The 21,625-nt window shown below is 43.8% G+C and overlaps 1 protein-coding gene across 1 annotated transcript in view; it reads right to left on the bottom strand.

The window, feature by feature from the left end:
• Positions 1-519: 519 nt before the first annotated feature.
• The window catches only part of PITPNB (phosphatidylinositol transfer protein beta), a 54,870-nt gene continuing 33,764 nt past the window's right edge, over positions 520-21,625 (bottom strand). Inside the window, exons 9-11 of the mRNA XM_077295169.1 lie at positions 6,407-6,517; positions 5,527-5,649; positions 520-1,089 (exon numbers count right to left, since the gene is read on the bottom strand). Coding sequence (XP_077151284.1) covers positions 1,039-1,089; positions 5,527-5,649; positions 6,407-6,517 — 285 coding nt within the window. The 3' untranslated portion in view covers positions 520-1,038. The remainder of the gene's footprint in view (positions 1,090-5,526; positions 5,650-6,406; positions 6,518-21,625) is intronic.

The following is a 21,625-nucleotide window of genomic DNA, read 5'->3' as shown; positions in this document are numbered from 1 at the left end:
CTGAACTGTATGACATCGTGTTACGCCCTCTCACACCTCTAATTAAATGTCTTTATATATTAATTTAAATATTCACTTTATACGTAGAAGAGCCTCGGACTGGAGAGCATAAATAACGGAGAAATTAAACAGTTTGCATAGATCCCAAACTGCAACATCTGAAATGAGCAACGTCTTTCAAGAGCGTGTGTGAGACTCATTCCAAAAAAAAAAAAAAAAAACACGGGGGGAAACTACGGAGAAAGAAATGGAGAAAGCAAGAACCTACTAGTCAATGAGTTTGATGTATTCCACAGAAAACTACTGGTGAAACAATACACCGTAACCACCTAGTTACAAAGTGTGCACAGCGTACTCATGATATTTCACCAGTAGTTTTCACTTATTATGCTCCATTTTGGGGAAAAAAAAGGACGAGACCTCAGAAAGACAGACAACTCCGAATGATAAGGACGGAAATCAGCAAACCTAATAAACAGCTAAAAGAGACCAATGAAACCAAAGCCGCTCAATGCAATGGCAAATTCAATCTGTTTAATAAAAAAATAAGCATATATGACCTGCTGGGCATTTTAGAGTGAATTCATAATTTACCCTAAGAGAATGTAGGGTGTATCAGTGCCTCAGATATTTAGTGAGGTCGTCCTCACAGCCAATAAATGTCAGATAAAGGTTTATTTGAAGTCCAGCATTACATGACACTATAATAATCCCGTCGTTATCAAAGCCACAGCTTATTACTATCCGGTAGATCTGTTACAGAACAAAGAACTGCAGTTTATTCGCCTGGCATTAACCTAGAAGAAAGAAAAGTGGGACAGGTTTTGCAGGATGATGTGATGGCCTGGCCGCCAGCGTGACATTCATCGGCTTGTAAACTAGTCATGTACAGTGCACTGGCTATACATTTTTTTGCTCATGTCAGGTACAGTACACTTAAGTAGTTTATGCTCAGAGTGTTTATATAGCTATATCCATACAGGTATATAAACACGGATGGAAATGACAATTCTGCATGCGGTTTGGTCAGCTCCGGCTTCATTCGTCATTGGCAGCACTTGTCCCTCTCACTTGACCTTGATTGCGTAGCTGCATGGTAAAGAAAAAAAACAAAAAAAAAATTTTAATAAACATGATCGAGTGTGGCCATTAGAGAATAATCTTCATTACACGTTGGATATCCCCCTGAATAAGAAACATTTTATATAGAAAACATTGATCGGTGCTTAGAAAAGAAGCCTTGTTACCCCAAAGCGAGCCACCGCTACCACCATATCATTCTTTAACGGGAATCTGTCAACAGGATTTTGCCACCTAATCTGCAGCAAAAGGTAATGACAGAGACCCCGATTCCAGTGATGTGACACTTACTGAGCTGCTTGTTTTACTTCTTATAAAACAGTGATGTTACCAATAAAGGACTAGTAAATCTGCTGCTATGTAGTCCTCCATATTCATGAGCTCTGTATGATGTCTTCCACATCAGTGATTGACAGCTTTCTGCCTATGCACAGTGTACACAGAAAGCTGCCAGTGTTGTGGGTGAGGTTATCCAGAGCTCCGCACTCAGAACTGGTAGATCTGCAGCAGATGAGTAGTCAAAACTGCAGCATGAAGCCCAGCAAGTGGTCTTTGCTGGAATCAGGGTCTCTGCCCTTATATCATACTGCACTGAGATCGGGTAAGAAAATAATTCTGCCGAGATATTCTAATTAACTCCCATAAGGCAAGAGATAAGTCAGCTATAGACATAGAAGACACAGAAGAAAGTACATAGAAATGTGCAGCCAATAGAGGGAGACCCGACCAAGCGTTTGAGCATGTGATGCAGCATAGGACCATCACCTTAGTATTTGCCTACTTACACACCTCAATACTGCCCCTGTACCTAGACCTGGCTTGTTTAGGTGTCCGCCGCAGATGTACCTCGCACAGGACCCTTCTTACGCATCTAAAGTAAAATCATTGAAAAAGAGAATGAACACAGATGGAAGGGCAAAAGATAGTCCTCCATGTTATGAGGAGCCCACCCAGAAAACACTTGTATGGGCCAAACGTAACGAACGCCATAGTGATGATGCCGGGGAGTCGGTATAGAAGAACTCCTGCTGGTTAATAGAGGGAATCCACAGGAATATTAAACATGCTGCACATTGGAAATGCCCCAGATTGATAACACTGAGGCTCTGATCCAAAATGACAGTGTCACTCACTGATGAAAAAAAAAAAAAACTACTACTTCTATTCATCCAATGTGACTCATGGACCGCACACATATGTCTCTTGTCTGCGGGTTTCATGGACACAGTCTAGTACGGGCAATCTGTGACTGATCACCAATGGATACGTCTGCATGGTATCCTGCGGGGAAAAAAACCTCATGTGAATAGAACCATAAATAATGGGAATAAAAAATGAAATCATAAACGGAGGGGATAGATGAGGTGCCCGAGTAGGGTTACAATCCGTACCAGTAATGAAACCCCACACACCAGGGATACGTTGTAAAACAAGGTGAATATATTTACAGTCCGTGGGTCAACAGCTGGAGGATAACGTTTCTGTCCACATGGACCTTCAGCAGATAAAAGCTGTGTTGTTCAAGTGGAAGAGGAGTAGTGACTACTCATAGGGGATGACAGACTGATGGTGGACAGAGGCATGTCTGCGCTGGGCATGGTGGCTTTCAGCACAACACAGCATCCATCTGCTGAAGGGCCAGACAGAAACGTTGTCCACCAGCTGTTGATCCACGGACTGTTTTACAATGTGCTCTTTGAGTGCCGAGCTTCATTACTACTGTAGATAAGGACTAGGTCATCTATCGGAAAGACCCTGAGAACACATGAAGACGTGTGATTGTGCTAAGGCGACTTTCCCTTCCCTAGATGACTATTTAGTGCAGTTTTGATGTTGCAGATTTTCTGAACCTATTAAATAAATTACGTTACTTGCGGTTTTTCATCACATTTCTGAGTGCAGGTTTTTACTTGGTTTTTGTGCTTTCTCAGCTGCGGTTTGTGTCTCCTTTGGATATATCAGGTCTTACATAAAGCCGCTTTCTTTTTGATGCATCCTGGTATTTGGATTTGATAAAACCTGATTGGTAAAGTCATGTGCTGATTACATGTGTTTTTAGTGTGTTTCCGCATATATGTCAGATTTTTCTAATCTCCTTCACTTTGCTGGAACTGGAATACTTTGTGCGTTATGCGTGGCAAGAATATGTAGCGTCAAAAATTCACCAAAAACTCATCGTGGGAACTCTAAGCAGTTGTGCACTGCTCGGACGACTGCTTCTGAATCCCTAGGTTTTCCCTAGTAAAATAACACTTATACTCCCCTCCGATGCTGTCCCAGCGGTGTCAGTACTGGTTTTCCCGCGGCACGTGTGCTCGCGGTCCCTGCAGCCAATCAGTGGCCGTTTCACTCTCCCCTCCTTTGGGCAAATCTCTCACAATCGCCCTCATATCCTACAGATATCAATTATGCATGCCCCAAGAGACCAGTGCCGACACCTCTGGAGCATCGAAGGGGAGTATATTATTATTTTACTGGGGGGGGAAACATAGGGCTGCAGAATAGGATGATCGAGTCGTGAACAGCTCCTTTAACCTCAGGCATTTTATCCACATCTATAAGCAGCAGTTACACAACTGTCAGTACAGTCATTAATACGGTTATTCCGTCCCCATACAGCAGCATATTGTGGGCTTGAGGCCACACATTGTCCCACAGTTTACACATAGGTGCTGCCGATAGCAATGATGAGTTTATTACTCAGAGAACAAGAGTCTTGCTCATTCTTCGGGTGACCATTGTCATCGTCAGCCACCGCACTGTGTAAACAGGAAAAGTGCTGCCAATACTGATCTATCCACATCATTGTGTATTCACGCTTGTGACTGATGCAATGGGCCAAAATCAGCACATCTAGCCACCGTATCTTTTCACCAAATATTATTTGGTTTCCTTTGTGCCCAAAAACTCGGCCAAAAATATGGTGATTTTTTTTTCCTGAACACAGTGTTGCATGTCAAGCCATGCCACTTCTCACTAAACCAGGTTTCTTTCCGCTGAAGATCTGAAGGAAAGAAGGGTTCCTTTGGAGCATTCTCCCAATGTAGCCATGTCTCTGAGAACAGGACTTTAGTTACAGGTTTGCTGCCCCTTAGCAGAAACGATTGTTCTCACCCTCAGACAGCAAACAATATATTGAAAATGTGAAGGATTAGATTTAGACAAAAAAAAAAAAAAAACACTGTTCTTTAGTTTTACAAATAAGGCTACGTTCACATTAGCGTTAAGCTAATGTGCGTCGGGTTTGCGTCGGCGACGCAGCGGCGACGCATGCGTCATGCGCCCCTATACTTAACATGGGGGACGCATGCGTTTTTTTTTGTTGCGTTGTGCGACACATGCGTCTTTTTTGCCGCAAGCGTCGGACCAAGAAAACGCAACAAGTTGCATTTTTCTTGCGTCCGATTTTCGGCAAAAAATGACGCATGCGTCGCAAAACGCAGCGTTTTTGCGTGCGTTTTGACGCGCCGACGCAGCGGCGCACAACGCTAGTGTGAACGTAGCCTAAGAAAGTATTTAGGTTTTGTCTACTTTTTATTACAAGGCACAGAACCATGGATGGAAGGAGATCTTTCAGAGCTTTTTCTTTACTTTTTACGAAAAAAAACATTTTTTTTGCAATAGGGTTTCATTAAAAATATTGGACCCTTTGGCTTCTACAGCCTCTATGTATCACCGCACACAACAGACTGCAGAATGAGCTATCAGTTAAATCTGTAAGTGAACAGTTCTTACTAACCTGTGTCTCTTCTGAACAAATTTCTAAGCTGATGTATGACCAAAGCAAAAGTTTACTTATATTGTTTAGAAGAGAGAAAAATTGCAAACTCAGAACAAACTCACTGACTGATTTCACAGATAACCCTGCTGAGTACAGTGATACACAGAGGCTGTAGAAGCCAAACCAATACAACATTTTAATGAAACTATAAAAAGTGAAGGGAAAGTCCAAATAAAAATATCTAGTAAGAAGTTACAATGACACTGAATAGAATAATAATGGCAAGCCATTAAAGGGGTTGTTCTATTAAAAAAGGGTATTACCTAACCACAGTTGCTGATCAGTGGGAATAGCTCCTCCTGAATTGATAGGCAGACTGAGAATTTTTTTTTTATTATTTGCAACTGGGAACTTTTTTTTTTTTTTTTTTAGTTACAAAAAGGTTGGATGCCCCCGACCATCAGTCCAGTCATGCTTTATAGGGCTGCAGGAAAAAGCAGGGCTCAGAACTCGGCAGCCCCAAAATGTATTAATTAAATCAGACATGCATACTGCAGCACCATCCTAATGGGGATAAAAGTCCTGCCGATCAGTGTGGGTCTCGGCAGTCGGACTCTCACTGATAAACAAGTTATCACCCTATCCCACTTACAAAATGTTAATAACTATAAAATTGTTTTCTTTTCGTTTTTAAACTCAAATACCAGATCAATAGAAATCCTCACCGCTTCTAATTCTTTCTGTGTTTCATCCTCCATTCGCCGTATGTCTTCCATCGTTAGGTCAATCCATTTGTCAATCCAACAGAACAACTGACGATGAAAGTTTGTGAATATTCGCTTTTCTTGCTTAAAACAAAATGTGAAAAAAAATAAGGTTACTGAATGTGAAATTCACTCATTTTGTTATCAGTTTGAAGCTCTGCCTTCCCTTGGTAGGCCTAACGCCCTGTTTAGACTTTCCTGCAGGGTGGTCAGGGATTCCACCCAAGACCCTCTAAAATGGGATTCAGGCAAACTATCGATGAGGCCACAAACTGAATGAATTAAGGGTCTGTCTGTCTGTCCAGATGGACATGTAGTCTCAAGTGAAGCATCTGACAAGACACTTAAAAAGTCACTCTTAATACTTAGAAAGTCTTCACCCACAAAGAAGTTGGGTGGCCAACACAGCTTGCCCTGACAGCTATTGGTGTATGGGCCCTATAGACAGATTGATAGACAAACACGCCTGTGGCAGGGTTAACGTCGGGGTACAGATTTTTTAGCATTGTATTGCTCAATGGGGTTATATTATGTCCTCATGCAAAATTACACCAAGCATTGCGTAAAAAAGAAAGTATATTGCACAGGACAGAGTTCTCTGGTCTTCGGATACTGATGACATGTCCTAAGGATAGTTCATCAATATCAGAATGGTGGGGGTCCACCATCCAGCGTCCCACCGGTCAGCTCCTATTCTGAGCCATCATCAGCTGATCTTGAGTTCCATTCAATATTTATATCCAGCTGCCACCAGAGCCAATAAGAAGGGGTTCTGGGTGTCGGACCCCCACAGAAGTGAATTCATGACCATTTTTATTTACATCTTTCTGGAGAGTCTTACCTTCTGAATAAAATGTTCTACTTTATTTTGCAGTCCCCACCATCTAAACTTAATTGTAACTAGTTTGTAAGCACACATTCGTGGACAGTCCTCTTTGTTTGCCAGTTCTTTCTGAAAAAGTTGGGGATGAAAATATATTAGATTTTTTTTTTTCTTAGCGTCATCCTTTCAGATCACACCTATACAAAAGGCATTAGGATGAACTACTCGTCAGCTGCCAGGCAGAAGTATTTTTTGTGACTGAAGGGTTCGTACAGAAGTTATATGGAGACTATGGAAAAATTATGCCATTGTAGTTAAGGAGATTAAAAGCAAATTATGGATAATTACAATATATAAGGCACGTCACAGGCTAGTGCTATGCCCTCTGGTGGAAGAAGAATGTAATGCAAAGTGCTAATGTAATCCTCATGTATAACGTCAACCTTACAAAGCAGATCAATACACACAGATGGGCACACTATATACATCCACTATATACATACAGATGGGCACACGCTATACATCCAGTATATACATACAGATGGGCACACGCTATACATCCACTATATACATACAGATGGGCACACGCTATACATCCACTATATACATACAGATGGGCACACGCTATACATCCACTATATACATACAGATGGGCACACTCTGTACATCCACTATACACATACAGATGGGCACACACTATACATACACTATACATCCACTATATACATACAGATGGGCACACGCTATACATCCACTATATACATACAGATGGGCACACGCTATACATCCACTATATACATACAGATGGGCACACGCTATACATCCACTATATACATACAGATGGGCACACGCTATACATCCACTATATACATACAGATGGGCACACGCTATACATCCACTATATACATACAGATGGGCACACTCTGTACATCCACTATACACATACAGATGGGCACACACTATACATACACTATACATCCACTATATACATACAGATGGGCACACGCTATACATCCACTATATACATACAGATGGGCACACGCTATACATCCACTATATACATACAGATGGGCACACGCTATACATCCACTATATACATACAGATGGGCACACGCTATACATCCACTATATACATACAGATGGGCACACGCTATACATCCACTATATACATACAGATGGGCACACTCTGTACATCCACTATACACATACAGATGGGCACACACTATACATACACTATACATCCACTATATACATACAGATGGGCACACGCTATACATCCAGTATATACACACAGATGGGCACACGCTATACATCCAGTATATACACACAGATGGGCACACGCTATACATCCAGTATATACACACAGATGGGCACACGCTGTACATCCACTATATACACACAGATGGGCACACGCTATACATCCACTATATACATACAGATGGGCACACGCTATACATCCACTATATACATACAGATGGGCACACACTATACATCCACTATATACATACAGATGGGCACACGCTATACATCCACTATATACATACAGATGGGCACACTATACATCCACTATACAGGTCCTTCTCAAAAAATTAGCATATAGTGTTAAATTTCATTATTTACCATAATGTAATGATTACAATTAAACTTTCATATATTATAGATTCATTATCCACCAACTGAAATTTGTCGGGTCTTTTATTGTTTTAATACTGATGATTTTGGCCTATAACTCCTGATAACCCAAAAAACCTGTCTCAATAAATTAGCATATTTCAACCGTCCAATCAAATAAAAGTGTTTTTTAATAACAAACAAAAAAACCATCAAATAATAATGTTCAGTTATGCACAATACTTGGTCGGGAATCCTTTGGCAGAAATGACTGCTTCAATGCGGCGTGGCATGGAGGCAATCAGCCTGTGACACTGCTGAGATGTTATGGAGGCCCAGGATGCTTCAATAGCGGCCTTAAGCTCATCCAGAGTGTTGGGTCTTGCGTCTCTCAACTTTCTCTTCACAATATCCCACAGATTCTCTATGGGGTTCAGGTCAGGAGAGTTGGCAGGCCAATTGAGCACAGTAATACCATGGTCAGTAAACCATTTACCAGTGGTTTTGGCACTGTGAGCAGGTGCCAGGTCGTGCTGAAAAATGAAATCTTCATCTCCATAAAGCATTTCAGCCGATGGAAGCATGAAGTGCTCCAAAATCTCCTGATAGCTAGCTGCATTGACCCTGCCCTTGATGAAACACAGTGGACCAACACCAGCAGCTGACATGGCACCCCACACCATCACTGACTGGGTACTTGACACTGGACTTCAGGCATTTTGGCATTTCCTTCTCCCCAGTCTTCCTGCAGACTCTGGCACCTTGATTTCCGAATGACATGCAAAATTTGCTTTCATCAGAAAAAAGTACTTGGGACCACTTAGCAACAGTCCAGTGCTGCCTCTCTGTAGCCCAGGTCAGGCGCTTCTGCCGCTGTTTATGGTTCAAAAGTGGCTTTACCTGGGGAATGCGGCACCTGTAGCCCATTTCCTGCACACGCCTGTGCACGGTGGCTCTGGATGTTTCCACACCAGACTCAGTCCACTGCTTCCTCAGGTTCCCCAAGGTCTGGAATCGGTCCTTCTCCACAATCTTCCTCAGGGTCCGGTCACCTCTTCTCGTTGTACAGCGTTTTCTGCCACATTGTTTCCTTCCAACAGACTTACCATTGAGGTGCCTTGATACAGCACTCTGGGAACAGCCTATTTGTTGAGAAATTTCTTTCTGGGTCTTACCCTCTTGCTTGAGGGTGTCAATGATGGCCTTCTTGACATCTGTCAGGTCGCTAGTCTTACCCATGATGGGGGTTTTGAGTAATGAACCAGGCAGGGAGTTTTTAAAAGCCTCAGGTATCTTTTGCATGTGTTTAGAGTTAATTAGTTGATTCAGAAGATTAGGGTAATAGGTCGTTTAGAGAACCTTTTCTTGATATGCTAATTTATTGAGACAGGTTTTTTGGGTTATCAGGAGTTGTAGGCCAAAATCATCAGTATTAAAACAATAAAAGACCTGACAAATTTCAGTTGGTGGATAATGAATCTATAATATATGAAAGTTTAATTGTAATCATTACATTATGGTAAATAATGAAATTTAACACTATATGCTAATTTTTTGAGAAGGACCTGTATACATACAGATGGGCACACTATACATCCACTATATACATACAGATGGGCACACGCTATACATCCACTATATACATACAGATGGGCACACACTATACATCCACTATATACATACAGATGGGCACACTCTGTACATCCACTATACACATACAGATGGGCACACACTATACATACACTATACATCCACTATATACATACAGATGGGCACACTCTGTACATCCACTATACACATACAGATGGGCACACACTATACATACACTATACATCCACTATATACACACAGATGGGCACACGCTGTACATCCACTATATACACACAGATGGGCACACGCTATACATCCACTATATACATACAGATGGGCACACGCTATACATCCACTATATACATACAGATGGGCACACACTATACATCCACTATATACATACAGATGGGCACACGCTATACATCCACTATATACATACAGATGGGCACACTCTGTACATCCACTATACACATACAGATGGGCACACACTATACATACACTATACATCCACTATATACATACAGATGGGCACACGCTATACATCCAGTATATACACACAGATGGGCACACGCTATACATCCAGTATATACACACAGATGGGCACACGCTATACATCCAGTATATACATACAGATGGGCACACGCTATACATCCAGTATATACATAGATGGGCACACGCTATACATCCACTATATACATACAGATGGGCACACTCTGTACATCCACTATACACATACAGATGGGCACACACTATACATACACTATACATCCACTATATACATACAGATGGGCACACTCTGTACATCCACTATACACATACAGATGGGCACACACTATACATACACTATACATCCACTATATACACACAGATGGGCACACGCTGTACATCCACTATATACACACAGATGGGCACACGCTATACATCCACTATATACATACAGATGGGCACACTATACATCCACTATATACATACAGATGGGCACACGCTATACATCCAGTATATACACACAGATGGGCACACGCTATACATCCACTATATACATACAGATGGGCACACTATACATCCACTATATACATACAGATGGGCACACTCTGTACATCCACTATATACACACAGATGGGCAGACGCTATACATCCACTATATACATACAGATGGGCACACGCTATACATCCACTACACACGTGGTCATGAGTTTTATTTTTTTTTTTTTAAATTCTGTGGAAGCATGGTTGAAAAGTAATGTTTGACTTTATTTGTTCATTTTCATAGAAAAACCCACAATGGTCACAGAAATAACTTGAATCTGACAAAAGTAATAATAAATAAAAAATCTGTCATTAAACGAGGAGCACCAACAATTTGACTGGACCAAGGGAACCCAGTGGACGTAGTGTATATGGACTTTTCAAAAGCTTTTGATACGGTGCCATGTATAGGTTGATACATAAAATGAGAACATTGGGGATAGGAGACAATATGTGTAAGTGGGTTAAAGAAGTTGTCCACTACTATAAAGTTTTTTTTTTTTTTTCATAAATCTTGCTATTATGTGCCAATGAAAACATCTACTGTGTTTATTTTAACAATATTACCTGTTATCATGCTGTAGCAGCACATCTTCAGTGCTGGATTCAGCTCTCATGGGGTTAATCGACTACTTCCTTATTGTGCCCTAATACTGCAAGTTCCATGATGCTTTGCACTGTCCTCTAAGCCCGAACTTAGCACACCCACTCCAAAACACACCCAAACCCCTCCCTCCTCTCCCTCCTCTCTGTTCAGGCTGATGAGGAGAGGTCACATCTTGGTCACAAGCTGTAAAGCAGCACCAAGAACTGCACAACCATGGTGATCAAGCTTTTAGCTTTTTTTCTTTCTCATCTATTTCATAGTATATATAGTTTAGTATACATATGATATACTGTAAAGAGATCCTACTGCGTATATGTCTTAGATATGTAAATTACACAGTACATGTGTGGTTATATGTGTCCATCTACATACGCTTGTGTGCATGTATATATATTATGTGTGTTCTTATTTTAGACTATTTGTGCTCATATACAGGAGAGGCCCCAGTTTCAGAAACAATATATGGGCCATTTGCAGAAATAACAGCTCATCCTAAGTCACAATTCCACCTGCTTTCGAGGTAGAAATGGCCCCCATTGCATTTTAGCTGCACAGATTGCACCAATATGCGATCACACCTTTTATATACACACCAATATATACTTCTATGTGTATGTATGGAATAAATTATTTATTCATATACATACACTTTAATATTTTGTTGCAGTGATATATACATACATATAGAACTTTGAAGGGTTTGTCCACTATTCTAACAACCCCCTCTCAGTCTGTATGTTTACTAGATTCCAGTGCCTGCACGTTCCAATAGTGTCGGCGCGGTGTCTCGCAGCGAATGTACCTGTGGTCAATCAGTGGCCGCATCACTCTCACCACCTTCTAAGCAAACTCTTATATCTGTAGGAAGTGAGTGTTGCTGCATTTTTTTTAAGAATTACCAAATGTAAGCCACTTCTTCCTAAGGCGAAGACAGTGAAGCAGCCACTGATTGTCCACAGGGTTCACATAATGACACTGACACAAATTCTCCGTGAGAGAAACCGTGGTGACAACATTGGGAGTATTCAAATCACATCCTTGTATTCACTCTGAGTGTAATATGAGTAACCAAAAATCTGCATTCACACTGAGAAATTACAGATTTGTAGACTGTAGTCTACACTGTGCATTTTATAGATTCAAAACAGTTTTAGTATCATATATTAAAGGGATTGTTCAGTACTTGTTCATTACTTTATATTTATGGTCTTTACTTTGGTTATGTCATCACTGGGATTGCGATAACCATATCTTCCACCCTCACCGATGATGCGTTTTTATAGAAAAAAAACTGAAAAAACACCCACCACCGTCAGGGTGATAAAGGGATCCAAACCCTAACCCTACCCCTAACCTCACCCCTAACCGTTTAATGAACATTTTCTGACATAGTGCCACGATATTTCAGTGCCACGTATTTCAGTGCCACGTATTTCAGTGCCACGTATATAAGTGCCACGTATGTAAGTGCCACGTGCCACGTATGTAAGTGCTACGTGCCACGTGCCACGTAAGTGCCACGTATGTAAGTGCCACGTATGTAAGTGCCACGTATGTAAGTGCCACGGATTTAAGTGCCACGGATTTAAGTGCCACGGATTTAAGTGCCACGGATTTAAGTGCCATGGATTTAAGTGCCACGTATGTAAGTGCCACGTGCCACGTATGTAAGTGCCACGTATGTAAGTGCCACGGATTTAAGTGCCACGTATGTAAGTGCCACGTATGTAAGTGCCACGTATGTAAGTGCCACGTATGTAAGTGCCACGTATGTAAGTGCCACGTATGTAAGTGCCACGTATGTAAGTGCCACGTGACACGTATTTCAGTGCCACGTATGTAAGTGCCACGTGCCACGTATGTAAGTGCCACGGATTTAAGTGCCACGGATTTAAGTGCCACGGATTTAAGTGCCACGGATTTAAGTGCCACGTGCCACGTATGTAAGTGCCACGGATTTAAGTGCCACGTATGTAAGTGCCACGTATGTAAGTGCCACGTATGTAAGTGCCACGTATGTAAGTGCCACGTATGTAAGTGCCACGTATGTAAGTGCCACGTATGTAAGTGCCACGTATGTAAGTGCCACGTATGTAAGTGCCACGTATGTAAGTGCCACGTATGTAAGTGCCACGTATGTAAGTGCCACGTATGTAAGTGCCACGTATGTAAGTGCCACGTATGTAAGTGCCACGTATGTAAGTGCCACGTATGTAAGTGCCACGTGACACGTATTTCAGTGCCACGGATTTAAGTGCCACCTATTTCAGTGCCACGTATATAAGTGCCACGTGCCACGTATATAAGTGCCACGTATGTAAGTGCCACGTGCCACGTATTTAAGTGCCATGTATGCAAGTGCGATGTATGTAAGTGCCACGGATTTAAGTGCCACGGATTTAAATGCCACCTATGTAAGTGCCACGTATTTCAGTGCCACGTGCCACATATTTCAGTGCCACGTACGTAACTGCCACGTGCCACGTATTTCAGTGCCACGTATTAAAGTGCCATGTATTTCAGTCCCACTCCCATGTAGCGGTGGGATATGGGGTAATAAGGGGTTAATGTCACCTTGCTATTGTAAGGTGACATTAAGCCGGGTTAATAACGGAGAGGCGTCAATAAGACGCCTATCCATTATTAATCCAATACTAAAAAAGGGTTAATGAAACACACACACATTAGGAAAAAGTATTTTAATATTCTTCATTTAACCATACTTACCATACTCCAGCACCTGCAAAAAAGTAAAATAATAAACCGTATACTACCTGTCCGCTGTAGTCCAATTAATAACGAGTGTCCCACGACGATCTCCCCTATAGAACAGTGACATTGGGTGGTGTCACTGCTCTATAGGACCCTCAGTGACACACTGACAGAAGACAATGGCTCCTGTAGTGCATCACTGAGGTTACTAAAGTTCACTGGTCTCACTTTATGGCAAAAAGCTGCGTGGGAACTTTCTCATACAGCATGCCATAAAGTGAGACTAGGGACTATTTTCTCACAGGGGTGTAGGAATACATTGTGGGGAATACATTGTGGAAGGATACCTTCCTCCCCTCATTGTGTTCCTGGAGCCCCTGGAGAGTGGTTGCATCAGCAGAGGCTCCTGCTCTCCACGGGAGATCGTCGTGGGACACTTGTTTTAATTGGATTTCTGCGGATCAGGGAGTATATTGGTTGTTTATTATTTTAATATTTTTTACAGATGACAATGGCTTCGGGGATCAAAGTGACAAGTGATGGTGAGTATGTAATCTATGTTATATGTACTGTATGTCTGTTGTATGTACGTACTGTATGTGGCATGTTTCATGTCGCATGTCACATGTTGCATGTCGTCGCATGGTGCATGTCGCATGTTGTCGCATGGTGCATGTCGACGCATGGTGCATGTCGACGCATGGTGCATGTCGTCGCATGGTGCGTGTTGCATGTCGTCGCATGGTGCATGTCTCATGTTGACGCATGGTGCATGTTGACGCATGGCGCATGTCGACGCATGGTGCATGTCGCATGTTGACGCATGTGCATGTCGTCGCATGGTGCATGTCGTCGCATGGTGCATGTTGCCGCATGGTGCATGTTGTTGCATGTCGTCGCATGGTGCATGTTGTCGCATGGTGCATGTTGTCGCATGGTGCATGTTGTCGCATGGTGCATGTCGCATGTCGTCGCATGGTGCATGTCGTCGCATGGCGCATGTCGTTGCATGCCGCATGTCGTCACATGGTCATGTCGCATGTCGTCGCATGGTGCATGTCACATGGTGCATGTCGTCGCATGGTGCATGTCGTCGCATGGTGCATGTCGTCGCATGGTGCATGTCGCCGCATGGCGCATGTCATCACATGGTGTCGCATGGTGCATGTCGTCACATGGCGCATGTCGTTGCATGCCGCATGTCGTCACATGGTCATGTCGCATGTCGTCGCATGGTGCATGTCACATGGTGCATGTCGTCGCATGGTGCATGTCGTCGCATGGTGCATGTCGTCGCATGGTGCATGTGGTCGCATGGTGCATGTCGTCGAATGGTGCATGTCGCCGCATGGTGCATGTCGTCGCATGGTGCATGTGGTCGCATGGTGCATGTGGTCGCATGGTGCATGTCGTCGAATGGTGCATGTCGCCGCATGGTGCATGTGTCGCATGTCGCATGTCGTCGCATGGTGCATGTGTCGCATGGTGCATGTGTCGCATGGTGCATGTTGTCGCATGTCGTCGCATGGTGCATGTCGTCGCATGGTGTTGTATGTATGTATGTACTGTGTTTTTTTTTTTTACATTCAACACATTAGCCGGATGATGGGACTACTACTGTCCCATCATTGGCTAATGTGTCACTCACTGTCAGTGTAGCAGGCAGAGCCCGATGGGACTTGTAGTCCCATCGGACGATGCCTGCACACACACGCACAGCGCCGGCACACACACACACACGCACAGCGTCGGCACACGCACACACAGCGCCGGCACACACGCACACACAGCGCCGGCACACACACACACACAGCGCCGGCGGGCAGAAGCACCGGCGGTCACAAGCACCGGCGGGCACAAGCACCGGCGCCGGCGGGCACATGCACCGGCGGGCAGAAACACCGGCAGACCCCCGGCGACCGAAGCACAGCCCAGCCACACATCATGATCCCAGCACTGAGCAGTGAGCACACACAGCCCCGCCCGCCCCCAGCACAGCCCTGCAGGCAGCCCCCAGCACCGCCCACAGCCCAGTCACTCTTGCTGAGTGACTGCTGACTGTGGGGGCTGGTCACGCCTGCTGCTGACGTCACGTCAATTTTCAGAGCCTGGAAATTGACGTGACGTCGGCGGAAATGAGCGGCGGCTGCAGTCTGGGGGTCATGTGACCCGGACTCAGCAGGAGGAATAGCGCCGCTCACAGGCGAAAACGTCAACAGAAGGTAATGGCACAATTCATTAGGGGCCCCGGGGGGGTACATTGGGGGGTTAATTGAAAGTAGTGGACAACCCCTTTAAGAGCTAGCTCAGGGATAGGAAACAAACGGTGGTTATTAATGGAGCACACTCGGACTGGGTCACGGTTAGCAGTGGGGTACCACAGGGGTCAGTATTGGGCCCTCTTTTTAACATATTTATTAATGACCTTGTAGGGGGCATTCAGAGTAGAATTTCAATATTTGCAGATTACACTAAACTCTGCAGGGTAATCAGAACAGAGGAGGACAATTTTGTATTACAGGATGATTTATGTAAACTAGAAGCTTGGACTGACAAAAGGCAAATGAGCTTTAATGGGGATAAATGTAAGGTCATGCACTTGGGTAGAAGTAATAAGATGTATAACTATGTCCTTAATTCTAAAACTCTGGGCAAAACCGTCAATGAAAAAGACCTGGGTATATGGGTGGATGACAAACTCATATTCAGTGGCCAGTGTCAGGCAGCTGCTACAAAGGCAAATAAAATAATGGGATGTATTAAAAGAGGCATAGATGCTCATGAGGAGAACATAATTTTACCTCTATACAAGTCACTAGTTCGACCACACTTAGAATACTGTGCACAGTTCTGGTCTCCGGTGTATAAGACAGACATAGCTGAACTAGAGCGGGTACAGAGAAGAGCGACCAAGGTTATTAGAGGACTGGGGGGTCTGCAATACCAAGATAGGTTATTACACTTGGGGCTATTTAGTTTGGAAAAACGAAGGCTAAGGGGTGATCTTATTTTAAAGGGAACCTGTCACCCCCCCCCCCAGGCGTTTGAAACTAAAAGAGCCACCTTGTGCAGCAGTAATGCTGCATTCTGACAAGGTGGCTCTTTTAGTTATTGGTGCTGTAAAAACGGTGGGGTCTGAAACAGACCCAAGTGCCTCCTACAGACACTAAGCAAGAACTGGTTCACTGAGAACCAGCAGGAGGGAGTACACTGCAGGGGAGGAGCTATTCTTTCTGTGTTTACTTATGCTGCTGCCACTAGGCGGACACTAACACCCATGGTCCTGTGTCCCCCAATGAGGCGTAGGAGAAAATCCGTTTTGTAATTTGTCAGAAAATACCTTTCTTCAGTCAAGGAGGCAGGCCTTTCCCCCCCTACTGCAGACGCCACACAGCCGTCACTCAAGTCTTCTTTGCGCCAGGCGCCGCCTCCTCAGCGCTGTTTTGAAATGAGCCGGCGCCTGCGCTCTTTTCTCCTGCCTTGGGCAGGCGCAGTGAGCCAAGAAGACTTGAGTGACGGCTGTGTGGCGTCTGCAGCAGGGGGGAAACGCCTGCCTCCAGGACTGAAGAAAGGTATTTAGGACAAATTACAAAATTGATTATTTCTGCAGTTACAGCACCAATAACTAAAAGAGCCACCTTGTCAGAATGCAGCATTACTGCTGCACAAGGTGGCTCTTTTAGTTTCAAACGCCTGGGGGGGGGGGGTGACAGGTTCCCTTTAATGTATAAATAGATGAGGGGACAGTACAAAGACCTTTCTGATGATCTTTTTAATCATAGACCGGTGACGGACAAGGGGGCGTCCTCTACGTCTGGAGGAAAGAAGGTTTAAGCATAATAACAGACGCGGATTCTTTACTGTAAGAGCAGTGAGACTATGGAACTCTCTGCCGTATGATGTTGTAATGAGTGATTCATTACTTAAATTTAAGAGGGGACTGGATACCTTTCTTGAAAAGTATAATGTTACAGGGTATATATACTAGATTCCTTGATAGGGCGTTGATCCAGGGAACTAGTCTGATTGCCGTATGTGGAGTTGGGAAGGAATTTTTCCCCAATGTGGAGCTTACTCTTTGCCACATGGAGGTTTTTTTGCCTTCCCCTGGATCAACATGTTAGGGCATGTTAGGTTAGAGGCTATGGGTTGAACTAGATTGACTTAAAGTCTTCCTTCAACCTTAATAACTATGTTACTATGTATGTAATTTTGACCACGTGTGTATATACATACAGATGGGCACACTCTGTACATCCACTATATACACACAGATGGACACACTCTATACATCCACTGACATTCCCACTATCATCATGTGTGACTTCAACAACCCCACTGACAGCCTTCAGTCAACAGCCTCCAAACGCCTGTCCCTTCATATTTTGGACTTGCTCAGTGGTCCTCCTCAGCCACCCACACAGACAGACATACATTAGCCCTGGTCTTAACCCATCTCTGCTCTCTATTTAACTTCGCCACTTCCCCTCTCCCTCTAGCCGACCACAATCTACTCACTTTCTCATCCCTGTACTCCTCACCTGACACCCATGTCCAGCAACACGCGCACCCCCGCAGAAACCTTGCACACCTAGACATCCACACGCTCTCTGACTATCCTACCACTGGCATCCATATCCTCACTTCACAACACAGACAGTGCCACTACTTTCTAAAATAAAACTCTCGCATCAGCTATTGACACAGTCGCCCCTCTCGTTCATGGCAGAGTGCGACTTAACAGACAACCCTGGCACAATAACACCACTAAAAGCTCCGGTAAGTGTCCATCGTTGCAGAGCGCTGTTGGAAGAAAACAAATTTGCAAGATGACTTCACTGTATTCAAAACAGGCAAAACTCGCTTTCAAATCTGCCCTGACCTCTGCTAAACAGGCCTACTTCACAACCCTCGTATCTTCCCTATCCTACAACCTCAAACAGTTATTCCAAACTTTTAACTCCCTCCACCCCCCACTGCCCCCTCCAACCTCCCTCATCTCTGCTGAGGACTTTGCCACTCGCTTTAAAAATAAGATCGACCAAACAAGGCAAGTCTTCATTGTTCAACCACCACAACCCCTTTGTATACCAGACCAATGCCCAAACCCCATAACCTCCCTATCCAACATAACTGAAGGGGAGCTTAATTGTCTCCTCTCCAAATCGCACCTCACCACCTGTGCACTCGACCCCATCCCATTCCACCTCCTCCACAACCTCACCGCCACACTTATCTCATCCCTAACCCACCTCCTCAACCTATCACTAACTTCAGGTACCTTCCCTTCTGCTTTCAAAGATGCCACAATCACGCCTATCCTTTAAAAGCCAACCCTCGATCCAACTGCTATGTCCAGCTATTGCCCAATATCGCTGCTCCCATTCGCTTCCAAACTCCTGGAACAGCACATCCACGCTGAACTTTCTTCCCACCTCTCATCTAACTTGCTCTTTGACAATCTACAATCTGGTTTCCACCCATCACTCAACGGAGACAGCCCTGACCAAAATTACTAACGACCTACTTACAGCCAAAGCTAATGGGCAATACTGTAAACTCCTCCTCCTAGACCTGTCCTCTGCTTTTGACACAGTTGACCACTGCCTCCTACAACAGATCCTCTCCTCCTCTGGCATGAAAGCCCTCGCCCTATCCTGGATCTTCTCATACCTTTCCAACTGAACATTCAGCGTCTCCCACTCCCACACTACCTCCTCATCCCATCCATAACCTGTCTCCTCCATATATCTCAGAACTAATCTCCCGATATCTTCCCCCACGTAATCTCCGGTCCTCCCAAGACCTCCTTCTCAACTCCACGCCTAATCCCTCCTCACCCTACCACCTCCAAGACTTCTCCTGAATATCCCCCATCCTCTTGAATTCTTTGCCCCCACAAGTCCAACTAACAACCACATTCGGATTCTTCAGACAGAACCTGAAAACCCACCTCTTCAGGAAAGCCTACAGCCTGCACTGACCCCGCTGCCTCCTCATCACTACCGGAGATACTGCCTCACCAACACCGGAGCTCCTGCAACCCCCCAACCTACTGTCTCCTTCTCGACCATCCTACAGAATGTAAGCCCGCAAGGGCAGGGTCCTCGCCCCTCTGTATCAGTCTGTCATTGTTAGTTTGTTTACTGTAAGTGATATCTGTAACTTATGTAACCCCTTTCTCATGTACAGCACCACGGAATCAATGGTGCTATATAAATAATTATTATTACAAATACAGATGATCACACTATACATCCACTATATACATACAGATGGGCACACACTGTACATCCAGTATATACACATACAGATGGGTTTACCCTGTACAACCAGTATAAGCATACAAATGGGCACACTATACATCCAGTATATACATACAGATGGGCACACTGTACATCCAGTAAACACATACAGATGGGCACACTCTATACATCCAGTATATACATACAGATGGGCACACTGAACATCCAGTATATACATACAGATGGGCACACTCTATACATCCAGTATATACATACAGATGGGCACACTGAACATCCAGTATATACACATACAGATGGGCACACTCTATACATCCATTATATACATACAGATGGGCACACTCTATACATCCACTATATACTTACAGATGGGCATACTATTCATCCAGTATACACATACAGATGGGCACACTATACATCCACTATACACATACAGATGGGCACACTCTGTACATCCAGTATATACATACAGATGGGCACACTATACATCCACTATACACATACAGATGGGCACACTATACATCCACTATACACATACAGATGGGCACACTCTGTACATCCAGTATATACATACAGATGGGCACACTCTATACATCCACTATATACATACAGATGGGCACACACTATACATCCACTATATACATACAGATGGGCACACTATACATCCACTATACACATACAGATGGGCACACTCTGTACATCCAGTATATACATACAGATGGGCACACTATACATCCAGTATATACATACAGATGGGCACACTCTATACATCCACTATACACATACAGATGGGCACACTCTATACATCCACTATATACTTACAGATGGGCACACTCTATACATCCACTATATACTTACAGATGGGCACACTATGCATCCAGTATACACATACAGATGGGCACACTCTATAAATCCTCTATACACATACAGATGGGCACACTCTATACATCCAGTATACACATACAGATGGGCACACTATACATCCAGTATACACATACAGATGGGCACACTCTATACATCCACTATATACATACAGATGGGCACACTCTGTACATCCAGTATATACATACAGATGGGCACACTCTATACATCCACAATACACATACAGATGGGCACACTCTATACATCCATTATACACATACAGATGGGCACACTCTATACATCCGGTATACACATACAGATGGGCACACTCTATACATCCACTATATACATACAGATGGGCACACTCTATACATCCAGTATACACATACAGATGGGCACACTATACATCCAGTATACACATACAGATGGGCACACTCTATACATCCACTATATACATACAGATGGGCACACTCTGTACATCCAGTATATACATACAGATGGGCACACTCTATACATCCACAATACACATACAGATGGGCACACTCTATACATCCAGAATACACATAC

The sequence above is a fragment of the Ranitomeya variabilis genome, chromosome 1 (genome assembly GCF_051348905.1).
Source record: "Ranitomeya variabilis isolate aRanVar5 chromosome 1, aRanVar5.hap1, whole genome shotgun sequence".
NCBI classification, from domain to species: domain Eukaryota; kingdom Metazoa; phylum Chordata; class Amphibia; order Anura; family Dendrobatidae; genus Ranitomeya; species Ranitomeya variabilis.
This window is presented reverse-complemented; position numbering and strand designations above follow the sequence as displayed.